Raw genomic sequence first — 15,000 nt, 5'->3', positions numbered from 1 at the left:
CCAACACAAAGACGTATGACATGATGGAAAAACACGCTGCGGCGCAGGACTCACTCTGCTCGTTCTTACTCTTGTGCATCAGCTGGCGGATCTCCTCCCGGGTGTCCATCTCTGCTGGACTGGGCTCATGGTTGTACTAAAAGGATAGGAACAGAGACACACAGAGGCACGGTCACACGTATTGACTCCAATTCAAAACGGATCAAACAGAATTCAGATTATATACTACAAAAATATATCATATATAATAATGTATATGCCTACATGTCCATGTAGACACCACATTCTTTGGATGGGATATTATTCACGTGTTTCGCAGGAGCACACTACACATTTTAGACCTCACACCTGTCTGACGGCACCTCTCAGACCGCTTACCTGTACCTCTACATGGCTGGGGGAGATACGGGGGAACGGCTCGGAGGAGAAGTGTCCTAGAAACAAGGTGTGCGGGGGGGCCAGCATGTTGGCGTCGAGGCCCGGGCGCACCAACCTCTGGGAGACCCTCAGGTCCATGGGCTTCTCCCCGCGCGGGGGTAGCGACACCGTGGGGGCAGGTCTCACATTCACTGCGGAGACGGAGACACCACGGACGGACGGTTAGGTATGGAGACAGAGAAGATGGAGCTAGTCTTAATGATTCAACAAATTAATTGGTGCAGGATAGAACTGAGACCTGTTTCAATTCTTTGGGATAGTGTCGAGGCGGCACGCGAGCGCTCAGCAATGATACCTGCCCGTTTTAATCTCAACGGTTTGATCTCGACTGTTTTACATTCAGGTAGAAATGGAGTGATGGCCAGGAAGCAGAGAAGAGGGGAAATACGAAAGAATGAGTAAAGGAAGGGATACTCTCTAGCCAAGCTGTTCACTTAAAAAAGTAAACACATGAGCTAACTCTAAATTTAGCATTACACACAGAGGTAATTGAATCAAACCTCAGGAATATCAAACCAGAAACAGATGCCTCTGCATAGGTGCAGCCGAGAGCAGAAGGGCTTTGGATTCATGTCAGCCCTGCTACGTGTGCACTAATGGGCTCCCTGTTTCATCACATGGGGTCACTTGGGACAACACGGCCCATTACTAAACAAACTACAACCGAACCCACACGAGGCCAGGCGTACAGTACTACTGACGCACAGACAGATCCACAGACACACAGACACACAGACGTACACTCTCACGGACGTAAGGACGTACAGACGCACAGGCGTACAGACGAACAGACACACAAATGTACAAACGTACAGACACACAGCCTCACAAACACATAGACATACAGATGTAGATTTGAAGACAACTTTTGATGAAAACCAAATGATCCCGTTACTCAAGAAGGTGTTAATCGACCCCCCATTAACGGGGCCACCTCTTGGCCTACGCCTGGGAGTCAACAGGAGACTGTCCCGCGTGTTGACAGCTAACACCTGCATCCCTGGCCAACATGGTCTCAATGGCTCTGCATGGAATGCAGAGCCATTCATAACAACTAAGGAGGCCGACGCAGCAGGAAACAAGACCCCTCGTCCCCCTTGGTTGGGGGGTGGGGGGGGGGGGAGGATATGGCTGGGGGTTTGGAAATGTACTGAAGCAGAATGTCTGAAGCGCATGACTCGTCATAACTCAAAGCCTGAGTGACATGTGGACGTCTTTCAGTGGTTAACCCTGATAAACTGCATTACCCACGGTGCACACTGACACGAGAGCAACACAACAATGTCTTCCGTTCATCTGCTATCACGCCCACTGCACCGGTCAATGCTCGTAACATCGTTGTTCATCTAGGCCAGGTATATGAAGGGATTAAGGCACTAGGAGATAACATTATTAAAGCCACTTTAAGAATGTTATGCAAAGTGACAATTACACAATATGTTCTTAATGCATCCACGTTCAGGACGTGAAACTAATTTATTTAAATTATGATATCTATGTATAACAGAGTGTATTTATAACATCTACACTGAAAACAGATAGCTCTTTTTGATGCGTCACATTCCTATCAATAACAACAGTGGTGTGTTCTGATTGACTTCTGAAGTACTGACAGGCACTGTTGCCATCGATCGTGAATGATTAAATACTCGACTTACTTTAGGAGGAAATACGGGCAGAAATGAGATATCATTTGCAGAATGACACAAGCACTCAGGTAAACAATGGCCCTGAAGGCAGATTGACAGCTTTGGAGAACCACATTATTTGCATGCTAGTCATAAAGGGTGTCTCACTCGCATCAGATAGAGAGATAGAGGATATATATATATATATATATATATATATATATATATATATATATATATATAGAGAGAGAGAGAGAGAGAGAGAGAGAGAGAGAGAGAGAGAGAGAGAGAGAGAGAGAGAGAGAGAGAAGAAGAAAAGGTATGCACACTTGGTAAAGTTCCCCGAAACAGAGACCCACTCACATACTCCTGGAGCTAAGCAGAGAAGGACAATGTCCAACATCAACAGTGGCATAAGCAGATCCATTTGCAGAGACACAGCCGTCCGTAAGCGTGACCAGAAGCATACCATGCTCCACATGACTCAGTGAAGATACAGTGATCAGACCGGCGAGGGTGTGTGTGTGTGTGTGTTTGAGTGAGTCACAGAGAGAAACGGGTCAGCAATAATAGAATCGATTGTTGTCTGTTTGTTTATTAGTTTGCATCATAAAGGATTTTGAATGTAGAAACACTATATATATCTACTATATCACTAATACTATGGTACATATACTGGCTTTGGGATTGAAGAAGTTTGAATGAAGATTAACACTTTTACCTTAGTCAACTTATTGCCCTCGACGGGTGAGCCATGCCGCAAATGTGTCAATGTGTGAGTGTGTGTGACCAAGTGACCAATGGGAAATAAATACAAAAAAGAATTAAATAAATAAATATACGAATACAAATATATAATATATTTTTTTGTGTAATATATATATACATTCAAGACAACTGATTGCCATATCTTAATGCAGGGTTTTTTGTTTGAGTGGAAAATCACTGTCAGCATATTTACTACAAAACAAGTTTATCTGCAAACTTGTTTTGTTTGTCTTTTTACTTGTCTGAACCAATAAGCTAAAACCAAAGTAGACGGTTTGTACTGCAGAAGCTTTAACACAGTGTGTGCTTTGCACTTCAAGAAGGCCGCGCGTTCACCCTGCACACCGGAATAAGATTTACGACGAGGACATTGTTGCTGTTGTTGTACATGTGCCTTTGATGTTGGACGACTCTTAACTTGTTTTACTTTCTGCACTGGACACTGGCTGTGTCAAGGCTAATGTTCATCATGTTGTTCCTATTGCGTCTCGCACACATCACATCTCTCTTCATGGTTGGAGTTAAAGAGGGGAGGAGGGGAGGTGGGTGCAGGAAGCAGGAGCAATCCAACGGTTTGTGTTACCAGAAGAATGTGTCGCTTTCAAGGGAAATCAGACAAGCTCTCTGTGTTTTGCTTCTCAAAACCCCTAAACCCATTTGACGTGCACATGCGTACACATGCAGGCATTCACACACTCACCCGAGGATTACAAAACAGGCCCCTTTTCCCTCTCAGAAGAAAGCCCCTTGGGTAGGAAGTCAGAAAGCCCCTTGGCTAGGAAGTGTTTGGTGGTGTACTCCTCACCACCAAAACACCCCGAAATAACGGCGAGAATACAACGAACAACACCTGCTGTCTATTTTCAACAATCTCCCCCTCTTCCAAACCAAACTGTGTGTTTTCATAACAACATGCGATGTATAAACTAGAGCCCAGCTCCTATAGCTCAAATGACCCAGCGACCTGAGCTATCCATTACCAAGTTGCTGGATTGTAATGTTGTCCTTCTATTCTCCAGCTACGTGTGTGGGATTACGTGTCTCCAGTGTCTCCACCAGAATAAGTTCTCTAATTTGATCCAGACGTGGGGCGTTACACATTAGATTCCATCGTTGTAGTTCCCATGGTAATTATAGCACACAAATGGCTAAGTCCCTGCATAATGCAATGCATCCACGGAGCTGCCGAGATAGCCGGACTTTCTTCTGTTACCTAGCAGCGCTTCAGAGCAGCTCTGATTGCCTCGGCTCGTCCTCCCATAAAGCGTTCGTCTAATCAGGTCACTTAGTTAGACGGCTGTTTACTTGTTCACTGAGTCATGTTAGGCCGGTTTACTAGTGAATTGTGTCTATTTTTAGCCCACATTGTTAATAATTGACCGATTTTTTTCTACATGCTTTATTTGCAATCGGCATAATGGATATTGTTTGTCTGGTGACATTTAAGACATACGTATATATGTTTAACTTTTCTGCTTTTGAAATGAACGTTTTCTGTGGCAAAACAGCCCTTTGAATCTTTAATCTTGAATAGAAATGAAACTTTGTTTCGGGACTAGCGCTGTGCGTTCTTTAGTGTCTCTTGGTTAAGAATAGCTATAAATAGACAGGGTTCTGGTTTCTGTAATAGCATATTTTGTTTCACAATGATCATCCGCTTTTTGTAGGGCGGAAAGCTACCACACACCGTTGCAGTGCAAACACGCATAAACACATGCACACCATACATTCTTGCAAACACATACAGGCGTGCATGGACACACACACACATTTGAGCAGGCACACGCATATAGACACTCACAGACGGGGACACACACACACACAAACACACACATACACACACTAACACGCATTCACACTCACACACACACTCTCACACACACACACACACAGACACACTCACTCACATACGCAACAGAAACAGGGACTTCCTGTTTCTAAAGTTAGTCTGCGCCATAACATCCTCTCAGTTCATTTAAGCAAGCAGAAGCATCTATTTTGGGGGAGTTTTGTTTCGTTGGCCCATTTAGGTGCAACGTTACAAAAAGTCTTGCAATAGTGTTAATTTATCCTTTATGAATCTGTTCTGGGATTCAGCGTATTAACACATTTAGTGTTTCGTGATATGAACACAGCAGGTGTGAGACTGCTCTAATTAGACAGCACTCTACCGATATCCCAATGATATGCTTAAGAAAAGGGGATTCTAATGTGAGTCAATACCTATATTATGTGTACCTACTTCTGCCGAACCAAGTGTGCATTTAGAGACACTATACGGCAAAACAAGCACTTTAAAAATATTTGATAAAACTATTTTGTCACAAGTGCAGGGCTCACAAAGTATCCACTCCAAATATGCTCTCTCTCTCTCTCTCTCTCTCTCTCTCTCTCTCTCTCTCTCTCTCTCTCTCTCTCTCTCTCTCTCTCTCTCTCTCTCTCTCTCTCTCTCTCTCTCTCTCTATCCCCCTCTATCTCATTCTACCCCCCCCCCCTCTCTATCTCTATCCACCCTCTATCTCATTATACCACCCCCCCCCCCCCCCCCCCCCCCCTCTCTATCTCTCTTGCATCTAGAGGAATCCACAGCTGCTGGGGACATTGTGTCCCCTTGCTTGCCAGGCAGCTGGAGTATCAATCTTGTGCGTGTGTGTACATGTGCATATGTGTATCCACCATGCATGTGTACGCTCCCCCGTACCGCCCAGATATTAATAGTGTGCAGTTGTTTCTCTCAGTGTACACAGCAGGTCTTTGTGTTTGCATAACTATCATTTGCTTGAGTGTCTGCTTGTGTGTGTGTGTGTGTGCATGTGTATCGATGTGATTGTGCGACCGTTTTTCTGGTCACATTTATTAATAGTCCCAATTTGCTTCTCTTAGGAACAGGCTTCTAGTAAAAGGCTTTGTGTGTATGTCTGAGACAGGCCTTATCTTTTTAGCGTCACCTGTTGGTCAACACTAGCTCTATTGTGTGCAAAGTGCACATGTCTCACAACATGGGACATGTGTGTGTTCGCGTTTCGCGTCATATTAATAGCATCGCCACTTGTGATTTTATAAGTATGCGTGTGTATGCCTGTTATGTGTATTAATAGTCATCCCAACTGTCATCCCAACAGAGACAGAGACAGAGACATAGACAGAGAGACAGAGAAAGAGACAGAGACAAAGACAGAGACATAGACAGAAAAAGAGACAGAGACAGAAACAGAGACAGAGACAGAGACAGAGACAGAAACAGAGACAGAGACATAGACAGAGAAATAGAGAAAGAGACGGATACAGAGTCAGAGAACCACTGGCTGACAGCGAAGCGAGAGAGAGGATGGACATGATTGGCACACAGGCCACAGGTTAAGGACATCTAAGGTCAGAAGGTCTTTCACCTCTGACCTCTGAAGGTCAGAGGTGAAAGGGCGAAAGCCTACGACGATGTGCTAGTGTGTCACCAGTCGGCAAGTGGATTCTTCCTTTCCCATTGGCCAAAACAGAATGATACTTGTTGCCGAAATTGTGGTTATTACATTATGCCTGTGAGATCAAAAAAGTCACTGTTCGACTTTGATTGACGTGAATGCCGTGCGTAAATTAAAAGCTGAATGCTGTCGGCAGGTTGGAATAAAATCACATCATTAATTAAAAAAATACACACAGGCTTTTGGAAAAGGCGGATGCTGACTTCTACTTTAGATACTTATGGAGGGGTCTCAAAGTCATCGTTTCATATCTAAAGCCTGACAGCAGATGAGAAAAAATCTGGCGTTTCACGTTCTTTTGGTTAAGTTTGTTCAGACCAATCATGTTGCAGGAAGCTGTATAGACTGGCCGCTGTTTGTAATACTATTCTGGAAGCTTTTATTTTACTTTTCGATTATTAACAAAAGAGGAAACAAGGTGTAAATCCGCCCTTTGCAGTTCTTCTTTAACGGCCCGGGATCTGAGACGTCTCCTCCCAGAAACTCTGCTGTAACATAGCATAGACTTTGGGATCCCAGATGACTTATAGAGTGACGCAATGAGGCACAGTAGTGTATAAGAAAACATACCTTAATAACAAGTAGTATACATAGTTGCTGCTACCCAATGACCTAATGACCCCTACTAGCACACATCAGATACTGCACTAGTATCAGCAATGACAATGCCACCAACACATACGCACACACACATTCACACACACACACACACACACAGACACACACATACCAGCCCCACAAATGCACCCTTGTATACTCACCTCAAAAACGCACACTAACCTGTCTAACAAAACACACACACACGCACACGCACACACACACACACACACACACACACACACACACACACACACACACACACACACACACACACTCACACACAGGCTGACAAACATACACACATAAAGCACATACTCTCCTCTCTCTCTCTTTCTCTCTCTGTCTCTCTGTCTCTCTCTCTCTCTCTCTCTCTCTCTCTCTCTCTCTCTCTCTCTCTCTCTCTCTCTCTCTCTCTCTCTCTCTCTCTCTCTCTCTCTCTTTCTCTGTCTCTCGGTGTCTCTCTCTCTCTCTCTCTCCCGCTGTGTGTGTTTTGAGGGTAGGAGAGTGTATAAGTAGTCAGCTGGGTTGATCTCAAAACAGGAACAGGAAATGTGATCTGGGACTGGGGCCTGTCCAGAACACTGTGCCTATTGTCTCCATGAAGCCCTTCTCTTGCTGGGAAAGCACGGGGGAGCTGTAAAGGTTATCTTGCCTGGGAAGAGGATGATATTTACATTAAAAAAGTAGCCTAAAAGCCCCAAAGGTGTATCTTCAAATGGACAACTGTTTTCAGTCCTATTGTTCTTTCTTTTTCATTAGTTATTGTTTCACATTCAATGTGAAGGGCTCTGTTAACGAGAATAAATCAGGCGACCCAACATTCTAGATTCTGGTTTCATTCTAGCTTGACTCTGGTTTGACTCTGGTTTGATTTGAGCTTGACTCTCTTTTGACTCTTGTTCCATTTCAAGCTAACCTTTGGTTGGACTCTGGTTTGATAGTGGTTGACTCTGGTTTGACTCTGGTTTCATTCTAGCTTGAACCTGATTTTAGTCGGGTTTCAGCCTAGCTCACCTTTGGTTTGACTCTGGTTTCATTCTAGCTTGAACCTGGTTTGAACCTGGGGGGGGGGGGGGGGGGGGGTCATTGTCATGGTTTGATTTGTGGCCCTTGTGAGACTAGCAGGGAGTTATTGTCATTGCATCATTGTGCTTGTGGAACATAAATTAGTTTGAAACATGTGATTCATATTTAGATGAGCAAACAATTGAACAACAATTTATAGATGGCCCAGAGAGCGGGTATCCCTAATATATTTTTCAAATGAAAAACTGCATTTTTTATTTCCCTTACTGACTGGAGAGACAGAACCAGCGCACAGAAAAACACTATTTTTCGGTGATGGAGTTGCACATTAAACAGGAGCAGTTGATCTGCAAAAAGGACCCTGCTGAGGCCGAACTCCAAAAAGTCAATTTAGTCTAACTTGATATATATGAACTTGTATACATATACATGCAACACACACACACACACACACACACACACACACACACACACACACACACACACACACACACACACACACACACACACACACACACACACATACAGAAACACGCACACACACACACACACACACACACACACACACACACACACACACACACAAACAGACACACATATAAAGCAACACATGGTGATCTGAGATGGCTGAAAGGAAAGGAAAGAGAGAAGGGGAGGAGAGTGGAGGATATGGAGGAGAAGGAAAGGGTAATGCAAGAGGATGGAGAGCTGTGGGGGGTCCACAGCTTCTGCTCGACCCATGAGATAAGGCTGTAACCATACCTCCACAGAAGTTACTTCACCCTCACAAACCCACACACACGCACACACACACACACACACACACACACACACACACACACACACACACACACACACACACGCGCAGACACACACACGCAGACACACACACACGCAGACACACACACACACACACACACCAAACACTAACACACACACACACACCAAACACTAACACACACACACACACGCGCACACACGCACACACACACACACACACGCACACACACACACGCACACACACACACACACACACACACACACACACACACACACACACACACACACACACACACACACACACACACACACACACACACACACACACCAAACACTAACACAAACACACACATCCTTATCAAATTCACACATCGCCCGTAGTCTTTCCAGTAAATTATTAGTCACACGGGGGGAAATGAAAGTGGTAGGCCTACTCACATAATTAAAACTGACTACTATAATTGCACGTGTTATTTGCTGTGGTAAAAAACTATCTAAATAGAGATCGATTTCACATCAGGATCATTATCAGGGTTAGGGTTAGGGTTAACCCTAACCTTACGTTACACCGTTGACCGATCGATTGGTCTGGAAAGGCAAACAAGACCTTAGTTATTGCTATGTTATCACACTAAGAGTACACTGCATTTAACTAAAACAAATGCTAGCTATGAAAATAAAGGATAAATAAAAACTATAGGCCTAGTTGGGCTAATCCTGTAGTTTAATGTTTATGTCCATTTTATAACGAACATATATATGTGTGTATCGGTATGGATTACTTGTTGACATGTGAATTAAGTTAAAGCGGTTCAACGTGCAGCACAACATCACGACGCCTATTTTCTAGGTTGTAGAAAAAAGACAAGTATAAATGAAAAAACGTTAAACATGAATACACATCATTAAGTTATAGCATCATTTACGTAGTGAAAGACAAATAATCAACTAACCCCCTACCTTTTCAGGACAAAACGCGACTTGGGACACGACGTGGGGGAGCGCAACAGATGAGGAACTCCTACGGGGCATAGCAGAGCAGGACTACTGCAATCAGACCGAGGCTATTCCGAGATGAATCTTAACAAGAGTTTTGTAAAAGTTCCTCAAAGTGGACCCATCCCATCCATCTCAAACGAGGTCCAGCACTGTGCGCTTAAATGTGACCGAGTGTCATGTTGCGTCCGCGGCGCGCATCAACGAACACGCGGCAAGTAGGCTCCGATAATGATGTCAACAAGAAAGAAGCGTGACATGCAGTCAGGTAAACGTCTGTCGACACAACCACACACTGAAGCCCGGGGACTGTCTTGTCTGTAATAGCCCTGTTCTTTCTCACACTGCCTCTGTTGTCATAAGAAATTAGCGACAGAAGTGACTTCACACTGGGATCACCTCGACCTGGAACACACGAGGAGGTGTGAGGGCTCCATCTGCTGAGGACGGCGCGGTAATGACCTCATCTGGCAGGTCTGAATGTAGGAAATTTCCAAAAAAAACAACGGTCATGCTCAATGTTAAGGCCCTACAACAAGTTTCCAGTCAGTGATAATATTGAAACCGTGCTAACCCCAACCCTAACCCTAACCCTAAACAAATGGAATATATGAGTGTGATGTGTGTCTCATGTGTTTTCGTTTTAAGTCTACTGTCGGGGCTCATTGAAACGTGCGTCTTGTTATTTGGGTGTCAACTCTCTACACTGGAAAGCCTCTGCTCTTATCTTGGCCCTTGCACCTTCTCTAAACCCCAACTTGCTCGTGTTGTTATTAAAAACAACAACGCTGTCCATATGTGTCTGGAAGGCCTGTATCAGAGATGAGGGGGCAGGGTTTGGGCGATAGACACGCAAATCACACCTAGTCCTCCTTTATTTACAATAATTATAGGTCCATGGCGTTATTCAGCACGACTCAAACGTACCAATAGGTGCAGTGTGCAGATTGGTGAACACACCGAACACAGAAACTACAAACAAAACGTGCTGGGGATGGCCGGGGACACTGCCCCGCCAACAAAACACACGTCGGGAGCAGGACTTCAAGGTGAAGTCTCAGTGGCCGGTATGTGGAGCCAACTGCAATCTTCCCCTGCAGTCACAGGAAGCTAAGAGGAATGCAGTCCGGCAGAGGAGCTGCTGCCGCTGTGATGGCAGCAGCAGCCGTTAGACAACCTGGCCCTCTGCCAGGGAGAGCCGAGAGGGACGACGACAGAGGAAGAGGAGGGAAGGGCCACGGATGGCCCCCTGGACCCATTCCAGGTAAAGGGGAGTTAGGGTTCCATTGGCATGAAGAGCAGAAGAAGAAGAAGAAGAAGAAGAAGAAGAAGAAGAAGAAGAAGAAAAAGAAAAAGAAGAAGAGGAGGAGGATGAAAACAGCCATCAGAAAAGTGCTCTTCCACCCATTAATGTAATTAATGTAATGTTGAAAGTCTCTTTGGATAAAAGTCGGCAAAATTAATGTATGAGTCGGTGTGTGTGTGTGTTTGTGTGTGTGTGTGTGTGTGTATGTGCGTGTACATGTGCTTGTATGCATGTGTGTGTGTGTGTGTGTGTGTGTGTGTGTGTGTGTGTGTGTGTGTGTGTGTGTGTGTGTGTGTGTGTGTGTGTGTGTGTGTGCTTGTGCATGTACAGTAAATGAAAGAGCAAAGGAAATATGAGGGCACATTGTTTTGATTTGTGGAATGCGCCCCATTCTCTGGTGTCTGGTAACGGCGGGGGTCGCACACCGGACAAAACACCACACTGTGTTCTCCTCTTTGGGGGTCCTTCCTCACCCCCACACCACACACACAGCACAGACATTCACAAACACACAGACACACACACACACACACACACACACACACACACACACACACACACACACACACACACCCAATCAACAGACACACATGCACACACACACATACACACACACACACACACACACACACACACATACACACACACACACACACACACACACACACACACACACACACACACACACACACACCAACCCAATCAACAGACACACATGCACAATTGCAGAAACACACACAAACCCACCCAAACACATGCACGTGCAGAAAAACATACGCACACACACAAACGTATCATCAACATTAAGGTAGAGGCCCTTGTGAGCGACTAGGTTGTCCAACTGATAACTGCATAGCCTCATTTGGCAATAACAAATGTAACTGTGGGGGGGGGGGGGTCTGTTTGTCCCTGCAGTCTATAAAAGTGTTTCCATTCCGCTGAACAGGCTATAAGTTAACCCACACAGCATAGAGATAGCGTCTGGTACTGCACTGGTTTCTCTGGAATTGAAGCAGAGATGTGGGGGCGCCCGCGCTGCTGCCGCTGCCGCTAGACGCCTGGAGAAAGGTCACGGACAGCGCGTCGCACGCCGCTCTGCCTGCTGCTTTGATCCACACGCACAACATGTTTTTTACTCTGATGACAAACACATGGGTTTTGTCAACCGTTTGTGTTGAAGTGAATAATGTATTAGAAGAAAGGGTTTTCAACAGCAATAAAATCGTTTCAAGTAGGTGTATTAGCCTAACCCTAACTTTTCCTGTTAGCAATTCATCAGTTCACCTGTTCACTGCCTCAATGAGCTTTTAAATCTCACACACAAGTTGGATATTTTCAATCACTTGAACAAGATATTTCATATCATTGTAATCGTAATCTTTAGCAAATAATGAAATAATTCGATATATTCCCGGCATTTTACTATAACCTTTTCTTTATATTTAGTTAAACTGTAAACTTTTTCCAACAAATCCGTACTACTACTACAGACCGTTCCAGGTCAAATATATCCATGCAATGACTGTGGCTCTCCACCAGAGGGTATCGGCCAGCATTAAAAAACACATGTACAAACAAGAGATTTCCGCTTTGTATCAATCAAATGGGAGAAAATTAAGTGTCACGAAAAGTGTCACGAAAAACTTCACAATTTAGGATTCAACAAAGAAACAAACACTGTATATCATAGCCTAGTAAGGCTATGATGGACAGGTGAGCTGGAGCTGGAGCTTCCAGGCCCATCCGCTATGCTCATTCAGAAAACACCAACACGCGTTCATGTTTCCCCCTGTATGGGCTCCCCAGGTTCTCTGGATATTTAATGGCCCCAGAGAACTGAGGAACGAGCCCTCGAGGCCTCAGTCACCGGCCACAGTGCTTGATTTAGCCGTCCAGTACGTGACTTACTTCACAGAGATGGATTAGCCCACTGTATAAGAGAGAGACAGAGAGAGACAGAGAGAAAGAGACGGCGAGAGAGGGTGAGAGAGAGAGAGAGAGAGAGAGAGAGAGAGAGAGAGAGAGAGAGAGAGAGAGAGAGAGAGAGAGACAGAGAAAGAGAAAGAGACGGTGAGAGAGAGAAAGAGAGAGAGAGAGAGAGCGAGAGAGAGAGCGAGAGAGAGAGAGAGAGAGAGAGAGAGAGAGAGAGAGAGAGAGAGAGAGAGAGAGAGAGAGAGTGAGACAGAGGGAGGATCTCTCTTGGGCCACTTTCAGCTGACCCCTTGACCTCTTGACCGTTGACCTTGGGAAACTAAACAGCCAGAGGGTTTGGGCTATTTCTGACCACGAGTACAGACGGTCGAGTCTGTTGGAGGAGTTATTGAATTACTTTGACCACCGAAACAGATCTAATTTTGGTGCGTCAAAAGATGAATGAATCAAATAATGAAAATAAAAAAATTCAATGTGTAACCAATGATGACTATTCAACTACGATCTGTGTTTTTACCCTCAATAAATCCACATTCTTACAGAGAATATAAAATAATTTATATATGTTTGGAACGGCATGCCCGAATTGGTTGATCAGCTGTTCTTCGTTAATATATCCTGAAGACAACCAAACACTGATGTTGCCCTGCTGAACTGAAGTGCGTTCGTTACTCCGGGGGTCACATAGAGATAACAACGACAGAGGGACAGCTCTCATCCCTTGAGACCATTGTCGCCGCGCGGTCATACACCTACTCCTACTCCTCCACCCTAGCCCTTAACCCTCACCCTAACGTAAACATATCAGGTCGTTGTATTTCTTTGGGCTGCGGTACTTGAAGACATAGTCCATGTTGTGACAGCGGCTCAAACAATCGTCCTCTCTGCTTCACTCGACAGCCTCTAGGGGAACATATCAAACTATGAGGAAACCCCCATACGCCACCATAACCTCCATCTCCACCGAGGACCACCACTACAGACCCTGCCCGCCCCCACCTCACACTTGTCCCGTCTCAATCTAGTTCTCAGCCAATTCAATTCAGTTCTGGTTCAATGTGCTTCATTGGCATGGGGAATCTAGCCTGCATTTACTCTAACGTAATAAAATAAGATGTTAAGAGTAAATTAATAAAAGTTAAACGAGATGTTTATCTACTTTCTCTATCTCTCCCCCTCAATCTTTCTTTCTTTTCAGATAATGAGAGATTATCTCTTGTGTTCTCCTGACACTCGCTCTCCCTTTCTGTCTCTCTCCGACTCTCTCTCTCCCTCTCTCTCTCTCCCTCTCTCTCTCTCTCTCTCTCTCTCTCTCTCTCTCTCTCTCTCTCTCTCTCTCTCTCTCTCTCTTTCTCTCTCTCTCTCTCTCTGTCTCTCTGTCTCACTGTCTCTCTTTCTTTCTCTGTCTCTCTGTCTCTCTCTCTCTCTCTCTCTCTCTCTCTCTCTCTCTCTCTCTCTCTCTCTCTCTCTCTCTCTCTCTCTCTCTCTCTCTCTCTCCCATAGGTTGTCATGAGAACCTAATTGGTCTGTGTCTCCTTGTTCTTTACGTGCCAGAGCTTCGCTGCTTTGCTCCGATGGACCGGCGTCAACCACGTCTGTTTCCGATTTTTCTCCAACTTTTTCTCCCACTACCGCAAAAATGGCACCACACGCCAAACAAAATATAACGTGCAAAAACAAATAAAACGTGCAAGTACTTACATACTTTTCTTTGCATGGTATGTCCATGTGTGCATGATTGAGACATACTTGTACTACTCAGAATGCAAATCAAGTAGATCAAAAACCAAGGGGAAATCCAGATGCCATGCCAATCAGAGTAACTTCTCTGGTGGAAACAGGACCGGCCCGTTGACTACTAGAGTCCAACAAGAACGAGACATTGTTGCGCAACGCTGGACCCCCAACAGATCCGCCACTAATTTAACAACCCATTGTCAACTAAAGTTTCCCAAAAACGATCCATCTCCTACAAAAGTTAAGAAAGGTCGAATCATTCTACAAGACGTTCTTTCACCGAGAATATGAAGGTAATTTAAGTACAAGA

At 44.8% G+C, this 15,000-nt stretch overlaps 1 protein-coding gene across 4 annotated transcripts in view; it reads right to left on the bottom strand.

Annotated features, from left to right (window-relative positions):
- Nucleotides 1–15,000, bottom strand: part of LOC115556579 (histone deacetylase 7) — a 47,218-nt gene that overhangs the window by 31,640 nt on the left and 578 nt on the right. For 2 of the 4 annotated variants that reach the window (XM_030373684.1, XM_030373683.1), the window contains 2 exons: nucleotides 379–569; nucleotides 55–136 (listed from right to left, as the gene is read on the bottom strand). In XM_030373684.1, the coding sequence (XP_030229544.1) occupies nucleotides 55–136; nucleotides 379–516 (220 nt within the window). In that variant the 5' untranslated portion in view covers nucleotides 517–569. Of the gene's footprint in view, nucleotides 1–54; nucleotides 137–378; nucleotides 570–2,429; nucleotides 2,866–9,679; nucleotides 10,509–15,000 lie in introns of those variants that run through there. The other 2 variants (XM_030373685.1, XM_030373682.1) reach the window with 2 other exon arrangements.

Source organism: Gadus morhua, chromosome 13 (genome assembly GCF_902167405.1).
Source record: "Gadus morhua chromosome 13, gadMor3.0, whole genome shotgun sequence".
Taxonomy (NCBI): domain Eukaryota; kingdom Metazoa; phylum Chordata; class Actinopteri; order Gadiformes; family Gadidae; genus Gadus; species Gadus morhua.
Note: the sequence above shows the minus strand (reverse complement) of the source record. Positions and strands in the feature narration are given on the sequence as shown.